This window comes from Enhydra lutris, unplaced genomic scaffold (assembly GCF_002288905.1).
Source record: "Enhydra lutris kenyoni isolate GAN:26980312 unplaced genomic scaffold, ASM228890v2 scaffoldscaffold15, whole genome shotgun sequence".
Taxonomy (NCBI): Eukaryota; Metazoa; Chordata; class Mammalia; order Carnivora; family Mustelidae; genus Enhydra; species Enhydra lutris.
Window position 1 is genome coordinate 9,635,560 of NW_019154099.1, and position 18,625 is coordinate 9,654,184.

An 18,625-nucleotide genomic window follows, 5' to 3' on the forward strand; every position below is an offset into this window, starting at 1 on the left:
TACTAACAAAGAGGTTACCTTATCAATAGCACAATTTCCAGAGGCAAATAACTCAGTTCCTCAAGCCCTAATTTCTCCCTCCCCACCATAAACAAAACTGAAGGAGGCTGAGGTAGAAGGAAATGTAAACATAGTTAAATCTCTTCTGAACCTAAATCTCACTAACAAAGACAATTGATAGCAAGATTGTGACATCCCACCAAGAATCTCCCAACTATCTTGATGTTAATGGCTGACCAAAAGACTATATTGATCAAGCCTCAAGGCCTCGGGTATCCCTGCACCCTGTAGGCCCTCTTTAGCATATGAAAGCTCCGTTGAAACCTCCCTTCCCCTCACCTTCCCCCAACAGCAAGGTACATAACCTGCCATCCCTCACAACCCCGGGGCAGCAGCTCTTCCTGCCCACAGGTCCTGTCCCCGTGCTTTAATAAACCACCATTTTGCACCAAAGATGTCTCAAGAATTCTTTCTTGGTCATCGGCTCCGGACCTCAGCCCACCAAACCTCACCTAGGTTCTAGAACTTCATCATATGTATATTTACATTATTAGCAACTACTAATTTAAATAGTAAATTATAAGCCAACCCTGCATAGAGCAATAGTTAAAATATATTTGAGTTAAATTATGAAAACTCTTTGGAATAATGGTGAGTGGCTTATTCTTGCTTAAGTGGACTACTTCAAGTTTTAAGTACCAGTGACCTAATTGGTTATATAACTTATAATCACTGCATTAATTTTTGTTTTTTTAAAAAATCAAATTGTTTTGAGTATGATCTATTATTATAGATGTTTTACTTTCTTTTTTATTCAATGTATTTAAACTAAAAAAAAAAAAAAAAAAAAAAACAATTCACCCATTTCTCCCACCCCTACCTCTAGCCTCTAGCAACCTCCAATATGTTTTCTATATCTATGAGCTTGGGTATTTTATTTTTTTAGTACATATATGTTATATATGTGTGTGTATGTACATATATGTGTTATTTACATGTTACAAATATACACATATGTATTTTTTACATTCCATATATAAGAGATCATACAGTATTTGTCTTTCTCTGACTTTTTTCACTTTGCATAATGCCCTCAAGGACCAGCCATGTTGTTACAAATGGCAAGATTTCATTCTTTTTATGACTGAATAATATTCCTGTATGTATATATATGTATATGCCACATCTTCTTTATCCATTCATCCATCAATAGACATGTAGGTTGTTTCCAAGGTATGGAAGCCTTACCTTGGCTCTTGTAAAGGTGCAGTGATTGTGGCGGTGCAAATTTCTTTTCAAATTCAAACAAAAAAATTGTTTTCATTTTCTTCAAAAAAATACCCAGGAAGTGGAATTACTGGATCATATGATAGTTCTATTTTTAATTTTTTGAGGAACCTCTATACTGATTTTCATAGTGGCTACATCAGCAATACAGTTTCCCTTATCTTCATATCCTCACCAACACTTATCTCTAGTCTTTTGATAATAGCCATTCTAATAGATGTGAGGTGACATCTTATTATGGTTTTGATTTATATTTCTCAATGACTGTGATATAGAGCATTTTTCCATATACCCATTGGTCTTCTCTAAGTCTTCCTAGAGATGTCTCTAATCAGATCCTCTGCCCATTTTTTACTTGGACTGGTTGTTTTTTTACTGTTGAGATATATGAGTTCTTTCCATATTTTGGATATTAGCCCCTTATCAGATACATGATCTGCAAATATTTTTTGCCACTCACTAGGTTGCCTTTTCATTCTGTTGATGGTTTCCTTCACTCCGCAGAAGCTGCTTAAGTTGGATGGAGTCCCACTTGTTTAATTTTGCTTTCATTCCTTGTGCTTTTGGTGACAGATTCTAAAATCATCACTAAGACCTATATCACAGAGCTTATTACCATCTATGTTTTCTTCTAGGAGTTTTATGGTTTCAGAGCCTAACATTCATGTCTTTAATATATTTTTGTTAATATTTGTGTATGGTGGAAGATAGTGATCCAGTTTCATTCTTTCGCATGTGACTGCCCATTTTCCCAACACCATTTATCAAAGAAACTGTCCTTTCTCCATTGTTTTCTTCCTTCTTAACTCCTTTTTAGTAAGTTAATTGACCATTGATGCATATGGGTTTATTTCTAGGCTCTCTATTATGTTCCATTGATTTATGTGTCTCTTTTTCTGAAAATATTATAATTTGATTGACTACTGTAGCTTTTTTATTACTACAGCTTTTTTTTGCTGACTACTATAACTTTTTTAATTACTATAATGTAATATAGTTAGAAATCTGAAAGTGTGATGCTTTCAACTTTGGTCTTCTTTCTTATGACTTTTTGACTTTTTAGGATCTTTTATGATTCCATATAAATTTTAGGACTGTTTGTTTCTGTGAAAAATGCCATTAAAATTTTGATAGAGATTGCATTGAACATATAGATTATTCTGGGTAGTATGACATTTGAACAACATTAATTTTTCTAATCCATGAACATAGAATATCTTTCCATTTATTTGGGTCTTCAGTTTCTTTCATTAATGTCTTGTAGTTTTCAATATGCAGGTCTTTCACCTCCTTGGTTAAATTTATTCATAGGTGTTTTATTCTTGTTGATGCAATTGTTGATGCAGTCTCTTTCTGATGGTTCATTATTAGTGTATAGAAAAATAACAGATTTTTTTGGTATAGATTTTGTATCTTTTAGCTTTGCTGAATTTGTTTATTCTAACAGCTTTGTGTTAGTGTCTCTAGGGTTTTCTGTATATTAATACCACCACCTGCAAATAGTGACAGGTTTACTTCTTCCTTTCCTATTTCCTTTTTTCTTTTTTTTTTCCTTGCCTAATTTCTCTGGTACTGTGTTGAATAAAAGTGGCGAGAATGGGCATCCTTGTCTTGTTCCTGATCTTAGAGGAAAAGCTTTGAGCTTTTTACTATTGAGTATGTTGTTGGCTGTGGGCTTGTCATACATGACTTTTATAATGAGATATATTCCCTCTATACTGCTTTGTTGAGAGGGTTTTTTTTTTTTTTAATCATAAATGGATGTTGAATTTTGTCAGATGCTTTGTTATATTTATATTCTCTCTCTACTTTTTGTGAATTTACTATAGGTTATTTCTTTGTAGTTACCATGATGCTTACATATAATTTATCTACAACAGCCTATTTTAAACTGATAACAACTTAAGTTTAATCCTGTTGTAAATCTCAATGTACTTGCTCCCTTCCATGTTTTATGTTTTTGCTGTCACATTTTGCACTTTTTATCTTGCATATCCCTTAACTAATCATCATATTTATACCTATTTTTACTACTTTTGACTTTTAACCTTCATACTATCTTTATAAGTGATTAATCTATCATTATATATATTTACTTTCCAGTGAGATTTATTTTCATATGTGTGTGTTTTTTTTTAAAGATTTTATTTATTTATTTGACACAGAGAGAGAGATCACAAGTAGGCAGAGAGTAAGGCAGAGAGAGAGAGGAATAGGAAGCAGGCTCCCTGTTGAGCAGAGAGCCCGACGTGGGACTCGATCCCAGGATCCTGAGATCATGACCTGAGCCTAAGGCAGAGGCTTAACCCACTGAGCCACCCAGTTGCCCCCCTTCATATGTGTTCTTAATACTAATTAGCACACTTTCTTTTCAGCTTAAGTCCTTTTAACGTTTCTTGTAAGGCTGAGTTAGTGATGATGACTCATTTAGCTTTAGCTTATCTGGAAAACTCTTTATCTGTTTTTCACTTCTGAGTGATAACTTTGCCAGGTAGAGTCTTCTTGGTTGGCAAGGTTTTTTTCAGTCCTTGGAATATATCATGCCGCTCCCTTCTGGCATGCAATATTACTGCTGAAAAATCTGCTGATTGCCTTATGGGTGTTCCCTTATATGTAACACTTTTTTTTTTCTCTTGCTGCTTTTAGTATTCTCCTCTTGTCTTTTACTTTTGACATTTTGATTACAACGTGTCATGGTGTAGGTGTCCTTAGGTTCCTCTTATTTGGAACTTGCTGGGATTCCTGTATCTAGAAGTCTGTCTTCTTCCCTGTATTAGAGAAGTTTTCAGCCTTTATATTTTCAAATAAAATTTCTGCCTCTTCTTCTCTCTCTTCTTCCTGGGGCCCTGTGGTGCAAATGTTAGTCCATGAAATGTTGTCTCTTAAGTCATTTAAAGTATCTTTATCTTTTGTAATTCTTTTTTTCTTTTTGATGCTTTGATTGGGTTAGTTCCACTGCCTTGTCTTTGAGTTGACTGATCCTTTCTCTTGCTTCATCTGGTCTGCTGTTGAACTTTTTCAGTTCAGTTATTGTATTCTTCACCATTGTGACTTCTGTTTGACACTTTTTTTTTTTTAATATTTTCTATCTCTTTATTGACGTTCTTACTGCATCCATCCATTCTTCTCAGTTTGGTGAGCATCTTAATGACCATCACTTGAACTCTTTATCAGGTAAATTACTTATGTCATTTCATTAAATTTTTTATTTCTGAGGTTTTATCTTGTTCTCCCATTTGGAACATATCCTCTGTTATTGCATTTTGCTTGACTTTATTGATTTATATACAGTATGTGAGATGACTACTTTTCCCAGTCTTTCAAAGGAGTGGCCTCATGCAGATGAACCTAGTCATTCAACCCTGCCTTAGCTCTTGATTGGCTCTTAAATCTTTGACCTTGTCCAAGCTGCCCATTATATTTTTAATAGTTCCCAGTAATTGAGGATGTGCAAAGATCTCTGTATCCCACATGGGAGTATCTCAGAGCTTAGATTTAGACTGACTGGAAACCACATCCTTGGGTGTTAGCTTTTAAAAGTATGCAAATATATACAGTCCTGTGTATTACGACTAGAAGCCTCACTGACCGCAAAAGCCAGGTGATCTGGAGGTGTCCATTGGGTGACAACCATAGAGATTGGGGTTCCAGACAAGTGTATAGGCCCTTTCCTGGGTGATACTGATGAACTCAGGCAAGGCCAAGAAAGAAAGAGAGCCAAGATGACACCCATAACCTGTTCCTTGAGAGTGATCCATTGGCCTCTAAATGTATGCCAGACTTGAAGCCTGCTCTCAGGCTGAAGTTCCAGGACAAGCAAAGGCCTCCTTCACAGAAGACTAAGGATTGTGCCTCAGTCCACTGTCTATGCAGTGTCCTGGGCTGGTAGCCTGCCTAGAACCATCTTTACAATTGCCATAGTCCCATGGGACCCAGAAATACAAGACTCCCCCCACCCCCACCCAGCCACCATGTGATTAAGGAGTATCTGTGGGGTGACAGCTGCAGAAACCAGGGCACCAGACATACAAACCAGGACACCAGATGCGTGTAAATCTCCCCTCCAGGATACACTAGTGCTTTGGAGTGTCATAGGGGGTGAGCACACATCCTCTAGAAAGGGTTACAACTAGGCCCCAAGATGCATGTTTAATTAAATGATTTCATATGTTGCTGTACAATCTGCATGTCCATGGGAGGAGGTGAGTTCAGGATCTCACACTGCCATCTTGAACTGAAACTCTAGATGCTTTACTTAGCATAACAATACCTTTGTTGTTAACTTTATTATTCCATCTTGATTATACAAAACACAATTAACTTCTGGTTCTTTTTTTCTAGCACATGGTAGTGATGGAAGACATGCTGAAAGACTTTCTTCTCGGAGAGCACCTGTTATTGGTTGGTAACCAGGTGAGTTATGTGTGGCTGGAACTCAGGTGCTAATGTATAAATGATAATGAGCTTAAAAGCAGTAAGTGTCTTCTCCTTGTTGGGATATGTTTTTAGAGGTGATTCTTCGTTTTCTACTAAATGACTGCTTTAATTAAGCACAGATTATCTTCCACCTTCTAAAATTTAGAATTATCTCACAGCTGAAATCACCATTCAGTCACCCATCGAGTTCTGTCCATTCTGCCTCACAGACATCGACTCTTCTTTCACACATCTGTCACCCTAGCCCAGCTCACCATCGCCTGTCCCCTGGACTACGGCAGTGCTTTGCCAGTATAGCTCCCACTCTGATCTGCCCTTCACTCTGCAGCCGGGTGATACTTGTGGAACTAAAATCTGACTAAGTCTCTCTTTTTTGCTTAAATTGGCTTCCTGTTGCTCTTAGGTATAAGTCTTCAGTACGGCTAATGGTGTCCTGCAGGATCTGGCCTCTGCCTGCCTTTCTAGGCCTGTTGCTTGGCTCCCTCCCTCCTTTGTCTCACTCAGTGGTCACTTGAGCCACTGTGAACTTCCTTCAGTTTCTTATCTCTGCCCTGGTCCTTGGTGCGTGCTCTTCTCTACACAGAGCACTTCCAGTCCCCTTCTCCACCCACTTCCCCTAACTCCTAAAGGGTCTTCCCTTGTTCCTAGCCAAGTTAGGTTTCCCCTACTTTTACACCCTTCTATCTCCCTGTCATCACATTATCACAACATCACTAGTCATGTTACTCTGTTTATATATAGAGTGATTGTCTTTCCAAATTACCTATGTGATCCTCAAGGGCAGGGACCATAGTTCTCTTGCTTATCTCTGTATCCTCAGTTCCTAGAACAGTGTCTGCTACATAGTAGATATTCAGCATGTGTTTATGGAGAATGGACATTTTCTGTTTAGAAGCTTCTGATAATGTTTGGACATTTTCTATTTATATATCTATCTATATATAGATAGATAGATATCATTATCTTCTGATAATGTTCCCCAGTTGAATTATCAGATTTAATAAACTTTCAGAAGGTATTTGGTCCTAATTTTTCCTTTTGTTTAAACTTATAAAAAAATACATATTCTTTATATATTTAGTCCCTTAAACTTAAAATTTAAAGTGTTGATTTTTTTTTTTTTTTTAAATGGGCCAATTGAATGGCTTACTGATTGAATGCACAGGTTTGGATGTTAGCTGGCTAGAGGTGCAGTAGGAACCCTCTCCCAGCTCGCTATGACTGTGGGTGAATTGCTTATCTTACAAGGCTGGGTTCCCTGGTATCTAACCTGGACATAAAAATAGCACACACAGGGCGCCTGGGTGGCTCAGTGGGTTGAGCCGCTGCCTTCGGCTCAGGTCATGATCCCAGGTCCTGGGTTCAAGCCCCTCATCGGGCTTTCTGCTCAGCAGGGAGCCTGCTTCCTCCTCTCTCTCTGCCTGCCTCTCTGCCTGCTTGTGATTTCTCTCTGTCAAATAAATAAATAAAATCTTTAAAAAAAAAAAATAGCACACACTCAGCTAAGAGCCACGTGACTCAGGACTGAGGAGAGCTACTCAGGATAAGGGTGAGGTGGAGCAGCAGTTTGCTTCTACTTCATGATAAATGGAAAAGGGGCAGTGTGCTTCGAAATTACTCTAGAGCGCTGTACCCATGTTGATGGGAAATCCAGTGTGCTACCGCTAGTCTATTTCCAGTCCCAAAGAAGAGAACAAGGCAGCAGGACAAAGTGCTAGGCAGTGGGGCGGAGTGAAGAGCAGCTGCCACTCTGCAGGTCCATTTCTGGACCCCATCACCTGGTGAGGACAGGAGATCCCACTGATTTTCAGGCTTGCCTCAGGTTGGCTCCGCAGCCAGCGGATAGAGCTGGCAGGTTGAGGATTCTCAGGAGGAGCAAGGCTGGAGGCATGGGACCCCACAAACGCCTCTCAGTCGCCGCTGGCACAGACTGCACCTTTCATCAGCAGATCATAGTGCCTTGCCTTCTTTTGTCCTTGTTCTGTCACCTCAGCTTTGGAGAAAGAAAAATTGACAGAGGGAGTTTGTATTCAGTATAACTTGGGCTACATTTAACTGGCTTTTTCATATCAGAAGGGTCTTTTGTTCATTCTTTAGAAACCTCTAAGACCATCAGTGTCATGTAATAGTACCAGTGTTGAAGGAACTTACAGATTTACTAAGTAAATTCTGCTCATGTGTTCATTGAAGTATCTCGTGGACAAGACTAATTCTTTTAGGCTGTCCTCCTGCCTTTTGATGTCCTCCATTGTCTAATCCCACCGTGTTTACGACCTGTCTCAGCCCTCCCCTCAAACTCCTGTCCTCAGATATATTTAACACTGTTTTCAAAATGGATCTTCTTATCAGTGTCATATCCTAGCCTTTGACCTTTACCAGCACTCTCTCTTCTTTCCTCATCTTTGCCTTTTGAAATCCTTCCAACCCCAGAGTGGCGATGTGCTCTCATTGACTGAATTCCTTATTTTATAAATTTGCAACTGTCAGTGAAGGAAACAAATAAGTTAGATAGAAACTAGGGAGGGCCTACTGAAGAGAGTAAATAGTTAAGTGGCCCATTCAACTGGATAGGTTTATACACCGACAGGATCAGAAAAGCACGAAGTTGGGAATCCAGAGACCTTCCTTCTCATCCAGCCTCTTCAACTCTCTAGGTGATATTAGCTACATTGTTATTACTCTTCAGTGGGCTTTTTCTTTTTTCTTCTCCCTCTCTCTCTTTTTCCCCTTATCTGTAAAATGATGGGATTGGAATTGGTATTTTGTAAGGTCCCTCTGGCTATAATATTCTATAATATGCTTCTTTAATAAAGTTTTCCTGAACACAGGCCTGAAGCTTTGGCCCCATTCCCTGAGCTGTGATAGCAGCCCACTTACTGATTTCTTTTGACTTGCCTTAGACTTATGGATCTACCTGCCATCTCTACTACACAGAGAGAGAACCTCTTGAGAAAAGCTTTAGTTATTTTTGAGTAGCATGCAGTAGACATTCAACAAATGTTTGCTGAATAAATCAGAGCCTGTTCATCTTATAGATGAAATTTGGTACCTTTCACCCACCTCTCCCTGTTAACCCTACCCCCAGCCATTTCTCTACTCTGTTTCTGAGTTTGACTTTTTTTTTTCTTTTTTCCAATTCCACGTATAAATGATACCACATAGTGTTTGTCTTTCTCTCTCTGGCTTATTTCACTTTGCATGATGCCCTCCAGGTTCATTAAAGTTAGACTCTTGACTGCTTCCATTTGATATGTAAAAAGCAGTGTGAAGCCGCCTGCAGTATTTGTTGGCAAATGCAGAGCAAGAACCCCACAGAGATGTGTTTTGCTGACGATGGAATGGAGTTTCGCATTCTCTTTCCCTGCGCTTGCCTCAGAGTTCTGATCATCTAGATTTCTTTTTCAGTAGTGTGTGCTTTTGCAGCCATAGTAACTCAGGCCATAGTAACTCATCAGCAGCTTTGAAAATGCCTTGCTTCGTTTATTAGTGGCATTTCAGCACCTCTCAGTAATCTCAATCTCAATAAGCACCTTCTCATCTGCCCCCTTATTTCTGTCTTGTGAAAGAAAATAACAAATACAGGAAAAAGGCAGAGAAGTAGAATGAGGACTGCTGAATCTGATGGGGCGATGTCACTGGTGTTTTCACTCAAATGCAAAGTGACAAGTGAGAAAATGCCTACTTTAATCATATGATTTGCTTTGTTTGATTTTTATTTTTTTTAAAGATTTCATTTATTTATGTGAGAGAGAGAGAGAGAGAGAATATATAAGCAGCAAGAGGGGCAGAAGGAGTAGGAGAAGCTGACTTTCCACTGAGCAGGGAGCTCATGCGGGGCTCCATCCCAAGACCCTGGGTATGACCTGAGTAGCCCTTTAACCGACTGAGCCACGCAGGCACCCCCACATGATTTATTTTGAACCTGAGTAAACTATTTTTAGCAGTTGATCAGACTCCTTTCTTTCTCTTTCGTAAAACATTAGAAATGAGTGATAACTACACAAAAAAAAAAAAATATATATATATATTATATATATATATATATATATATATATCAGAAGTATAGCTTTGGGGATTCAGTATTGGCAGAGAAGCCAGTAGCAGGCTGGTATAATTCCACAATAAAGTGTGATGAATGTTCTTAATACAAACTTCCTATAGATACATACAGTCTATCTAGCCTTCTGTTTGCAAACTAGAAACTGGCTGAAGTCCAGGAAAGAAACATTTTCATAGTTGAAGTTATACCTTTAGAGATGTCTCGAAAGATTGCTCTGTTACCAGGAACAGCTTTTGCTATGAGCAAATTCAAGAGTAAGTGGTGATCTTGAAGTGTCTCAAGGTTTATCATCTTCATAAGCCTAATCACACCTTTTCTTTCCATATAATACTATCTTTTCGAAGAAACCTGATATTAGACAAGGTTTTATAACTGTTGGGAAGCTGAAAACAGTTCCATAAACATCACTTACACTGCAAAATGAAGTAGCCCACATCTTGTTTTGGTGAAGTAAATTGATGTGTTTTTTTTATCCTTTCAATTTTCTGTGTCAGATTTTATGGCACAGTGCGGCAACTTTCCAGTAAGAGAAGCAGAATTGCTCCCTGTCAGCCAGAAGGGATAGGTGCCGGAAATTACACACGGCCCCTTAGGACTAATGCTGCATACTGTAGCATGACTTACGTGTGCTGCTACGTGCATTACTTTCCATGACTATAACATCGCATGTGCCTTTCGTGCAATTAGGAGTTCTCAGGCTGGCTTTTTTTTTTTTTTTTTTTTTTTAAATCATAGCATGAGTTTCTATTTATTTTATCTTTACTGAGATGGAAAAAGAGAAATTCTTATTTATTTTTGACTCAGTGATGCTTCTTCTGTTCCCACTCTTTTCTTCCCATATTTTCTTTTCTTTTGATTTATAGAGGGGTTGTATTCTGTTTGGTACACAAAATATTGATTGTGAATGTTTGAGGTTATAGAATCAACCTACAGGTGAATACTTTTTGATGTTGTTTAAAAACTCCCTAAGAATAAGCTTACAATTTTATGTAAGAATGCTTGACTTTTGAGAGACAGTTGCATTTTATCAGATATTTGAAGTAAGAACTCTTCCAGCAATATAGTGTTCTAAAAATGCTCAGGTATCCCCTTACATAAGACTTATTTTTCTAATATGTGATATTTTAGGGGATAAAAATCTAAGTATCTATATATAATGTTAGATAAAATTACAAAGCAAGTCATCAACTTTTAATTTGTATTAATGAGACATAATAATTCACAATGACTTCTAAATGAATATAATCTAGTAATTTGCCAGATTTGTTTTCTTCCTTCCTGTCTTCCTTCCTTCCTTCCTTTTTTTGTTTAGTTTTGTTTTGTTTTTGTTTTTGTTACTTTCTTCATTTTTGAGCCAGCCCTTTGTATCATTTTACCAATAATAGCGGTCTGGTGAAATTTTCACACTTAGGCTCTCCTTGGATTCCACAGTTCATATTGTTTGCTCTTAACAAAATTCTTTTGTGTTATGTCTTCATTATCAAATGAAAACTCAGCTCTGGCTCACTTTCATATAGGATATCTTCTCTGTCTCTGACTTTCATGTGTTTCATGTTTTTACAGTGCTGATTCTTTAGGTATTCTTTTCAGTTCCATCATTAGAAAGTAACTTTTAATTTTATTTTCCTGTTTAAAGTTATAAGTGGCTCCTCCTTGCCTATCAGATAAAATCTCTTTCATAGGCAGACACACAAAACAAACTGTGACCTGGCTCCAAATTCCTTTTATAATTTTAGTTCTTCCAAATTTGAGTTTTTTACCCACCCAGAGTAAACCAGGCCTTTTTGTCCCCCCTCCCCCCTGCCATTTTTCATATTGTTTGCTTCATACAGAGCTTCCCCTTGTCTTTGCCAAGGAAAATCCTGCCAGTTTTCAAAAGCTCAGATGTTTCTTCCTCAGTGAAGCCGTTCTTAAGTCTTCCCCAAATAGAAATAATCTTGATTTTTCCTGAGATTTTATAGTATTTGTCACTCTTTTAAAGTTTTTGTGATATATATTTGATTTCATGTACAATTAATTAGAAGTTTCTTATGAGTAAGGGTTAAAAATGGTAGTATTTGTACATTTTATAATTTCCAATTTCCTTTTTTTTAAAATCTCATTTAACAGCCTTTTGGGGTAAATATTTTTATGTTCCACATTTTACAAATTAGCCTTCTAAAACTCAGAAAGGTTAAAATATTTGCTCAAGATTGTATTAGCTAGTTAATGGCAGAGGTAGGGCTCCCAAGCTCAAACTTATTTTTCACTGTAGCACACTAATGCTTACACTAGTAACAGTAATAACAACAGCAACAACAATAATACTATGTAATTGCTAACTTTGGTTGAGTGCTTATAGTAGGCCAAGACTATGCTTCACATACTCTGTATAAAAGTAGAGTATAGGGGTGCCTGGGTGGCTCAGTGGGTTAAGCTGCTGCTTTCGGCTCAGGTCATGATCCCAGGTCCTGGGTTCAAGCCCCGAATCGGGCTTTCTGCTCGGTAGGGAGCCTGCTTCCTCCTCTCTCTCTGCCTGCCTCTCTGCCTACTTGTGATTTCTCTCTGTCAAAATAAATAAATAAAATCTTTAAAAAAAAAAAAAAGTAGAGTATATAAAACCCCTTTGTACTAGTTATGTAGCCTCAAAAATTAACAGCTTGTTTTATCTATTAATATTTATTTATCTATTAATAACTTGTTTTATCTATTCCTCCGACACTTTTTATGTTGTCTTTTCATACATTATTCTTTTACATAATGCATTTTCCTCACAGATATCTCAATATTTATTTCTAATATGCCCACAATTCATTATTACACCTAGCAAATTGATAATAATCCCTGAATATGCTCTCATACCCTATTTTTAGTTTTCTTCCGTTATCTCCAAAGTGTCATTTTTACAGTTGGTTTATTCCAATCAGCATTTAAACAAAGGCTGGTAATTGTATTTAGCTGCAAAAGAAAATATATAGTCTCTTTGAAAAAGGAAAGCTACACCCTCCTGTTCTCTTTATCCTGAGAGGTGCTAACAAATGTTCATGAATATAAACATTTTATTCAGAATTATATCAATATTGATAAACTTCTGAGGAAATATTTTGTAGAGTATATTTTGTGAAACCAATTTAAGTTCCTGATTAACTTGTACAATGACGCCAAGCCATATCTATTTTTTTCCAGGCTAGAAATAACTGCTTTCTTTTCTGATCTTCATAGCCTTTGACTTTAAGATATTTATACACAATGAAAATCAGTAAACATATATTTAGTGCCAACTAAGCAGAACTCTATGCACATTGTTACTATATAATTCCATATAATTCTTTGTATCTCATTCCACCTGTTAGTCATAGGCTTACCGTGACCATGGACTTAGTTTTTCTTCTGGTAAAGTCATGTTTGTTGAATTATTTAATATTGAAAGACTGTGAATATTCTATTGCCAAAATGAAAGAATGTGAGAATTTTGCTAATTAATCATTTGAACTGAGCCCTGGCAGGTTACTACCATGCAGCATCAGAAATACACCATGTTGCCAGGCCAGCATAATTGTCTAGTGTCTTGGAAGGGACTGAACACTTTGTCCTGAAATCTTCTTGCCTGTAGTACCCAGCTGGTTAGTGGCAGCCGGGAATTTGATAACAAAGTATGCTGTGCTTCTAGTAGCCCCAGCAGCCTGGGAGTCCCAAGCCCACGAAATACTTGGGTTTATCAAATACAGTGACATTCATCTTTATTTTATGTTATATTGTGTTGTGTCCCTTCTCCAACCCCTTGCTTAGTGAAGTTGCTTGAATTGCAATCTGGAATTTTTTTACCATTCTGCCACCTTCTCTCTAACATTTAGTCTGTCGATCCAGTGTTCCGTAGAGAATTTTTTTCCTGCACTTATTCTGAATCTGTATTTTGTTCTTGCACATACATTGATTCTTTTTCCCCCACAGCATTTGTCATGGCTCCTTTGGTCAGACCTAATGACCAACTACCTAAGAGTATATACCTTTGCCATTTATAGCAACACAGTCTTTCAAAGAGAAATTGCAGGGATGTGGCTTGTGTTATTCCTGTTTGAAAAAGAGGTTATGACTTTGACAGAGAGCTTTATAAGGCGGTGTATTTGTGAGCCATGCAAACTCGTAGTGTAGTTGAAATGTATGTCTTCTCGTCTGACTTCTGGGTACTGTTCCTTGGCTCTGTGACAGGGAAGACATTTGTGCAAATGTGTACTATCGTTCACTATTCAGTTTTAATAAAATTTTTTTGATTACCTAAGTAATGTATGTTCACTGAGAGAATTTGAAAAATAGACTTCCAGAGATTCCTAGAGCAGTAATTTCACATTTTATTATGGGATTACAGAATATTAGAATAAAAATAGTGTTTAGAGATCAGCTTGTCTAGGCCCTCTATATTCAAATGAGCAAATCTAGGCTTAGATGGTGGTAAAGACCTTGATCTGGGGACAGATGAAGCAGAGAGCATAATCCAAGTCTCTTAATTGCTAGTATATTAAGGTTTTCAGGTGGAAGCAAGGAATTAGAAAATTCAACATTTGGTGGACATTTTAGGGTTTAAAAAAAGCAGCTGTAATTTATTTCTCCTGGTTTTACTGTAATACTAGTCTCTTTAGTTTGTTATTTTTTACTGCTGTTGGTAGTTGTTAATGACAATCATATAGTAGCTTTCTAAAAAAGGACACTTTTTCCTAATAAGGACACTGCAGAAATCATCTATACATATTATACAGACTGATCTGACTCCACGAATGTTATTAAAGAATTAGGGCAAACTGGAAGGAATGCCCTAAGTTCAGGGAAACACGTGAGGGAAGTGAACACTAGCAGTGGTAAACACTCGCTTGGAGTCTGTTTTAGAAATTACTGCAGAAGGAAAGATCCAACTTGACTTTCTCACTGCTCTCCCTCTTGAACCTTGGATTTCATACAGGGAGTTCCTGGACTCATGTTCTAGGCTATTATAACCTTGGAGTAACTGAAATTGACTCTGTGACATCAAGATCTAAACTCCCATGCACATCAGTTCAGGAAGGCAACCTCCTGACATTCTCTTTTGCAGTATGGCAAAACAGAAAACAGCCCAGTCCGTTCAGTCAGAATAGATGAGCCTTCAAATCCTACCGTGTGCAGGGTTCTTAACTACTTAGAATTAAGTTTGCATCTTTCCGAAACAGGTGCTTTACCTTCGACTCACATGGGCTGGCGTGAGGATTCAAGTGATTAAGCACTGAAGGTGTGTGTATGTGTACAGCAGAGAGCTCCATAAAGGTTAGCTTCCTCCTCTTTGTTTGCACAAAGGGAGCAGAAGCTTCCCGGAACAGCTTTCTACCTCCTTTAGCAGGAGCACATCGCATGACTTCCCTTTCCTTTCTTACTTTCTTTTCTCAAATTTTAGTAGTTATTCCCTGCAGGTTATATGTGAGGCGCCCATGGGAGGCACATGGACTGGGGGCTGATCCTGGCCTCATGGAGCCAGTTCTCTTGCCCAGGCACCTGACCCATTACTAGAGTACAGTGTGCTGAATGCTGTCAGATAGTGGTTTAGGAATCCAAAGGAGAAAACCATTCTGGTGCTCAGAGCAGAAGGGGAGAAGTGAATGGGAGTCAGGCACTTCCGGGAAGTGAGACATTTCATCAGAATGCTAAGGAGTAAGTGGATAAAGATGGCTGAGTGGCGGAAGGATGGGCTGTTCTAGTCAGAACAAACAGCATAAGCAAAGATGTGGAAGCACAAAAGTTCTGGAGGCTGTTGGTTGATTAGGAACATGCTTGAGTGAGGGGGCGCCTGGGTGCTCAGCTGTAGAGCGTGTGCCTTCAGCTCAGGTCAGGATCCTGGGATTGAGCCCCAAATAGGGCTCGCTGTTCAGCAGGGAGTTTGCTTCTCCTTCTCCCTCTGCCCCTCCTCCTGCTCATGCTCGCTCTCTCAAATAAATAAAATCTTTAAAAATAAAAAAAAGTGCATACTTGAGTGTGTTTACAGAGGGCTGACATAGAAGCTTGCTAGTTTACCTGCTAATGCAGGGATCCTTCAGTGTTTAATTTCAGACATTTACTCTTAGCCCAAATCCCATCCCTAGACTCATCTTCTCTTGCCTGCTCTCCATTCCTCTTTAGGTCTTTTCCCTTGCTCTACTTCTTTCTCCTCCTCCTCCTTGATGAAATACAGATGGTGTTTTCCAAGTTCTGATGGTCTTCTTGTCCAGGAAGACAAGTCTACTACAGCCTTTTCCTTTAAAGGATTTCACTGCTAATCTCTCTGAGGAAACAGGATAACTAAAATAATAAACCTGAGGAATTTGAAAGAATCCCAGAATCTTGCAAAGTTCTTAAAGTCATGGCCCCTGGTATTTTCTCTCACAGAAACTGGAAGCTTGTTTACTTCCTATCCTTGGTTTGATTCCTATCTGTGGGACATAATATATTCCCTACTTGTCTTAATTCTATAGTTAAAGCGCCATCGGATTCCTACCTCTTCGAAGGTCCTTCTCTCTAGTAGAGTGTCAGAAAGAACACAGTGAGAACAGTAATGTAAAAGAAAGGCCATTCTCATGAGACAGATTGTATTTTTAAAGATTTTGTTTATTTATTTGTCAGAGAGAGAGAGAGCACAAGCAGGGGGAGCAGCAGGCAGAGAGAGAAGCAGGCTCCCTGCTGAGCAAGGAGCCTGATGTGGGACTCGATTCCAGGACCCTGAGATCATGACTTGAGTTGAAGGCAGCTTAACCAACTGAGCCATCGAGGTATCTGGAGACAATGTGTATTATTTTGGATCTCTCATTCACAGCTTCCTTTTCTCTGTTTAAATTTTCACTCACTAAGTATTATCCTCAGTAAGAGTTAATAATGATGTAAAAACTGTTTATTTCATGCTAATTTCTATGAAAGAACACACATTTTTACATAGAGAATAATGACAAGTAAAGAGAAATATTCACAGGAACAAAATGAAAATGGTAGCAGATTTGTTTTGGCAGTTGCACACTGGGTAATGTTTTGTTTTTTCCATTTCCCAGTGAGGAAAATGAGTATGTATAACTTTTATGATGGAAAAATAAGATATTATTTATGTATTTATTCAATTACAGTAATCCTGGGATTTTCTGTTCTAGGCGAAAACTACGATTAGAAAGAGCAAATTGAGCTAAGCAAGGTCAGGCCTGGTTACTACTTGGATGGGAGAAAGAGCAAATCGCTGTAATTGTTCCTTTTTGCTCAGGATATTTACAGAAATCCCTCTGAGGTTATGCTTTTAGCATTTCTTCGAAGGAACTATCAGAGCTTTTAAATGAAGTCAGGAATGACCTGATGAGATCTCTGTTTTAGAAAAATAACTAAACAACTTGTGGGCTGGCCTGTTGTGAGTCCCGAAGAGGGTCACCAAGTAGGATCTTTTCTGAGAGTTGGAGCAAGAAGATGGGCTGCCCTTGAGTAGGGACAGTGCATTGGAGAGGAAGGAGCAGATATGGGAAGCAGGCACTTCAAAGTAAACAAAGCCAAAATTAAACTGTCTTTTTTAAAACTAGACTTCCCTCCCCCACCCAGCAAATGTACTTCTCCTGCCCTGTTTCATTTGTCACTAAATAGCCACACCCCCCCTGCCCCAACTTGCCCCGTTGCCCAAGATAGAAACTTGGACTTCTGTCTCATCTCCACATCCAGTCCATCACCAAATCCTGTTCTTTTCCCTAAATATCTCTTAAATCCCTCCATTTCTTCTGCTTCTTAGTTGAAGCCACCATCATCTCCTACTGGTTGAAGGAGTTTCCAAACTGCTTTCCTGTGCTTTCATTCTTCCTTTCTTTCTGCCAGATCATGATACCAGAGTGATTTTTCAAAAATCAGCATTTGATCCGATGACTCCTGTACTGCCGTGGCTTCTCAGTACTTTTAGGAAATGGTCCTGAGTCTTTTAAGTGGCTTCCAAGGCTAGACCCTACCTGCCATTTTTGTTTTGTTTCTTAACCACTCTCTTCTCTCATTCCTGCTTTAGCTTTTGACTTCTCTCAGACCTGTCCAGTGCTCCACCTCACAGTTCCCCTCAAGTCTTCACACATACTGTTCTCTCCACCTGGAACACTCCTCCTTCTCCTCCTCCCCTTTACCTTTTTAAGTCCTTGATGTCCCCCAGTAGACATCACGGTGGGTGGTGGGCCTTCCTGAGCCCTTTGCTAAAATCTTCAGACATCTTGGGTGTCCCATATCACAACATTTGCTATGGGTATTTATCTATTATAGTTGCTTACTTGTCTGTGTTTCCTACTAGATTGTAAGCTGTGAGTGTGGCCTTGGGTTGTTGCTGTTCTATTTACCTTCATATCTTGCTCAGCTAGTACAGTACCTATAAATTATGTGTTAAAATAGTTGATGAATTAGGAAAGGGAGGGAGGGAAGATAGGAAGGAGAGAAAGGAAAGAAAGGAGTGAGAAGTAAGAATAAAAACATTTTGCAGGTAGAGACCACACAGGTTCAAGTGACATTTTTAATAGGGTCATGGGAAAAAACGGAGTAGTCAAAAGCATTCCAAGATTCATTTACTGAGCATCTGGGTACATGGCAATACGCTTGTTTACTGGGATTAAAAAGCAAAAGGAATAGGTTTCGGTGGCAACATAATGAGTCCAGTATGAACATCTGCAGAAGTTCAATCGGCAGTTCGGGACAGGGGATCTCAGCTGGAGCTTAGGAAAGAAGTGTGAGCCATGTGTGATGACTCCAGTCATGGGAGCAAGTGAGATTGCCCAGAGAGAGTATATGGAGCAAGAAGACAGCTGAGGGTGACATTCCGAAGACCCTAATATAAAGAAAACAGCAGAAGAGCTCCCTAGTGGTAGCTGGGGA

At 38.6% G+C, this 18,625-nt stretch overlaps 1 protein-coding gene across 1 annotated transcript in view; it reads left to right on the forward strand.

Annotated features, from left to right (window-relative positions):
- LOC111147002 (von Willebrand factor A domain containing 8) overlaps positions 1-18,625 on the forward strand; it is a 335,372-nt gene that overhangs the window by 142,643 nt on the left and 174,104 nt on the right. Inside the window, exon 20 of the mRNA XM_022502835.1 lies at positions 5,629-5,700. Coding sequence (XP_022358543.1) covers positions 5,629-5,700 — 72 coding nt within the window. The remainder of the gene's footprint in view (positions 1-5,628; positions 5,701-18,625) is intronic.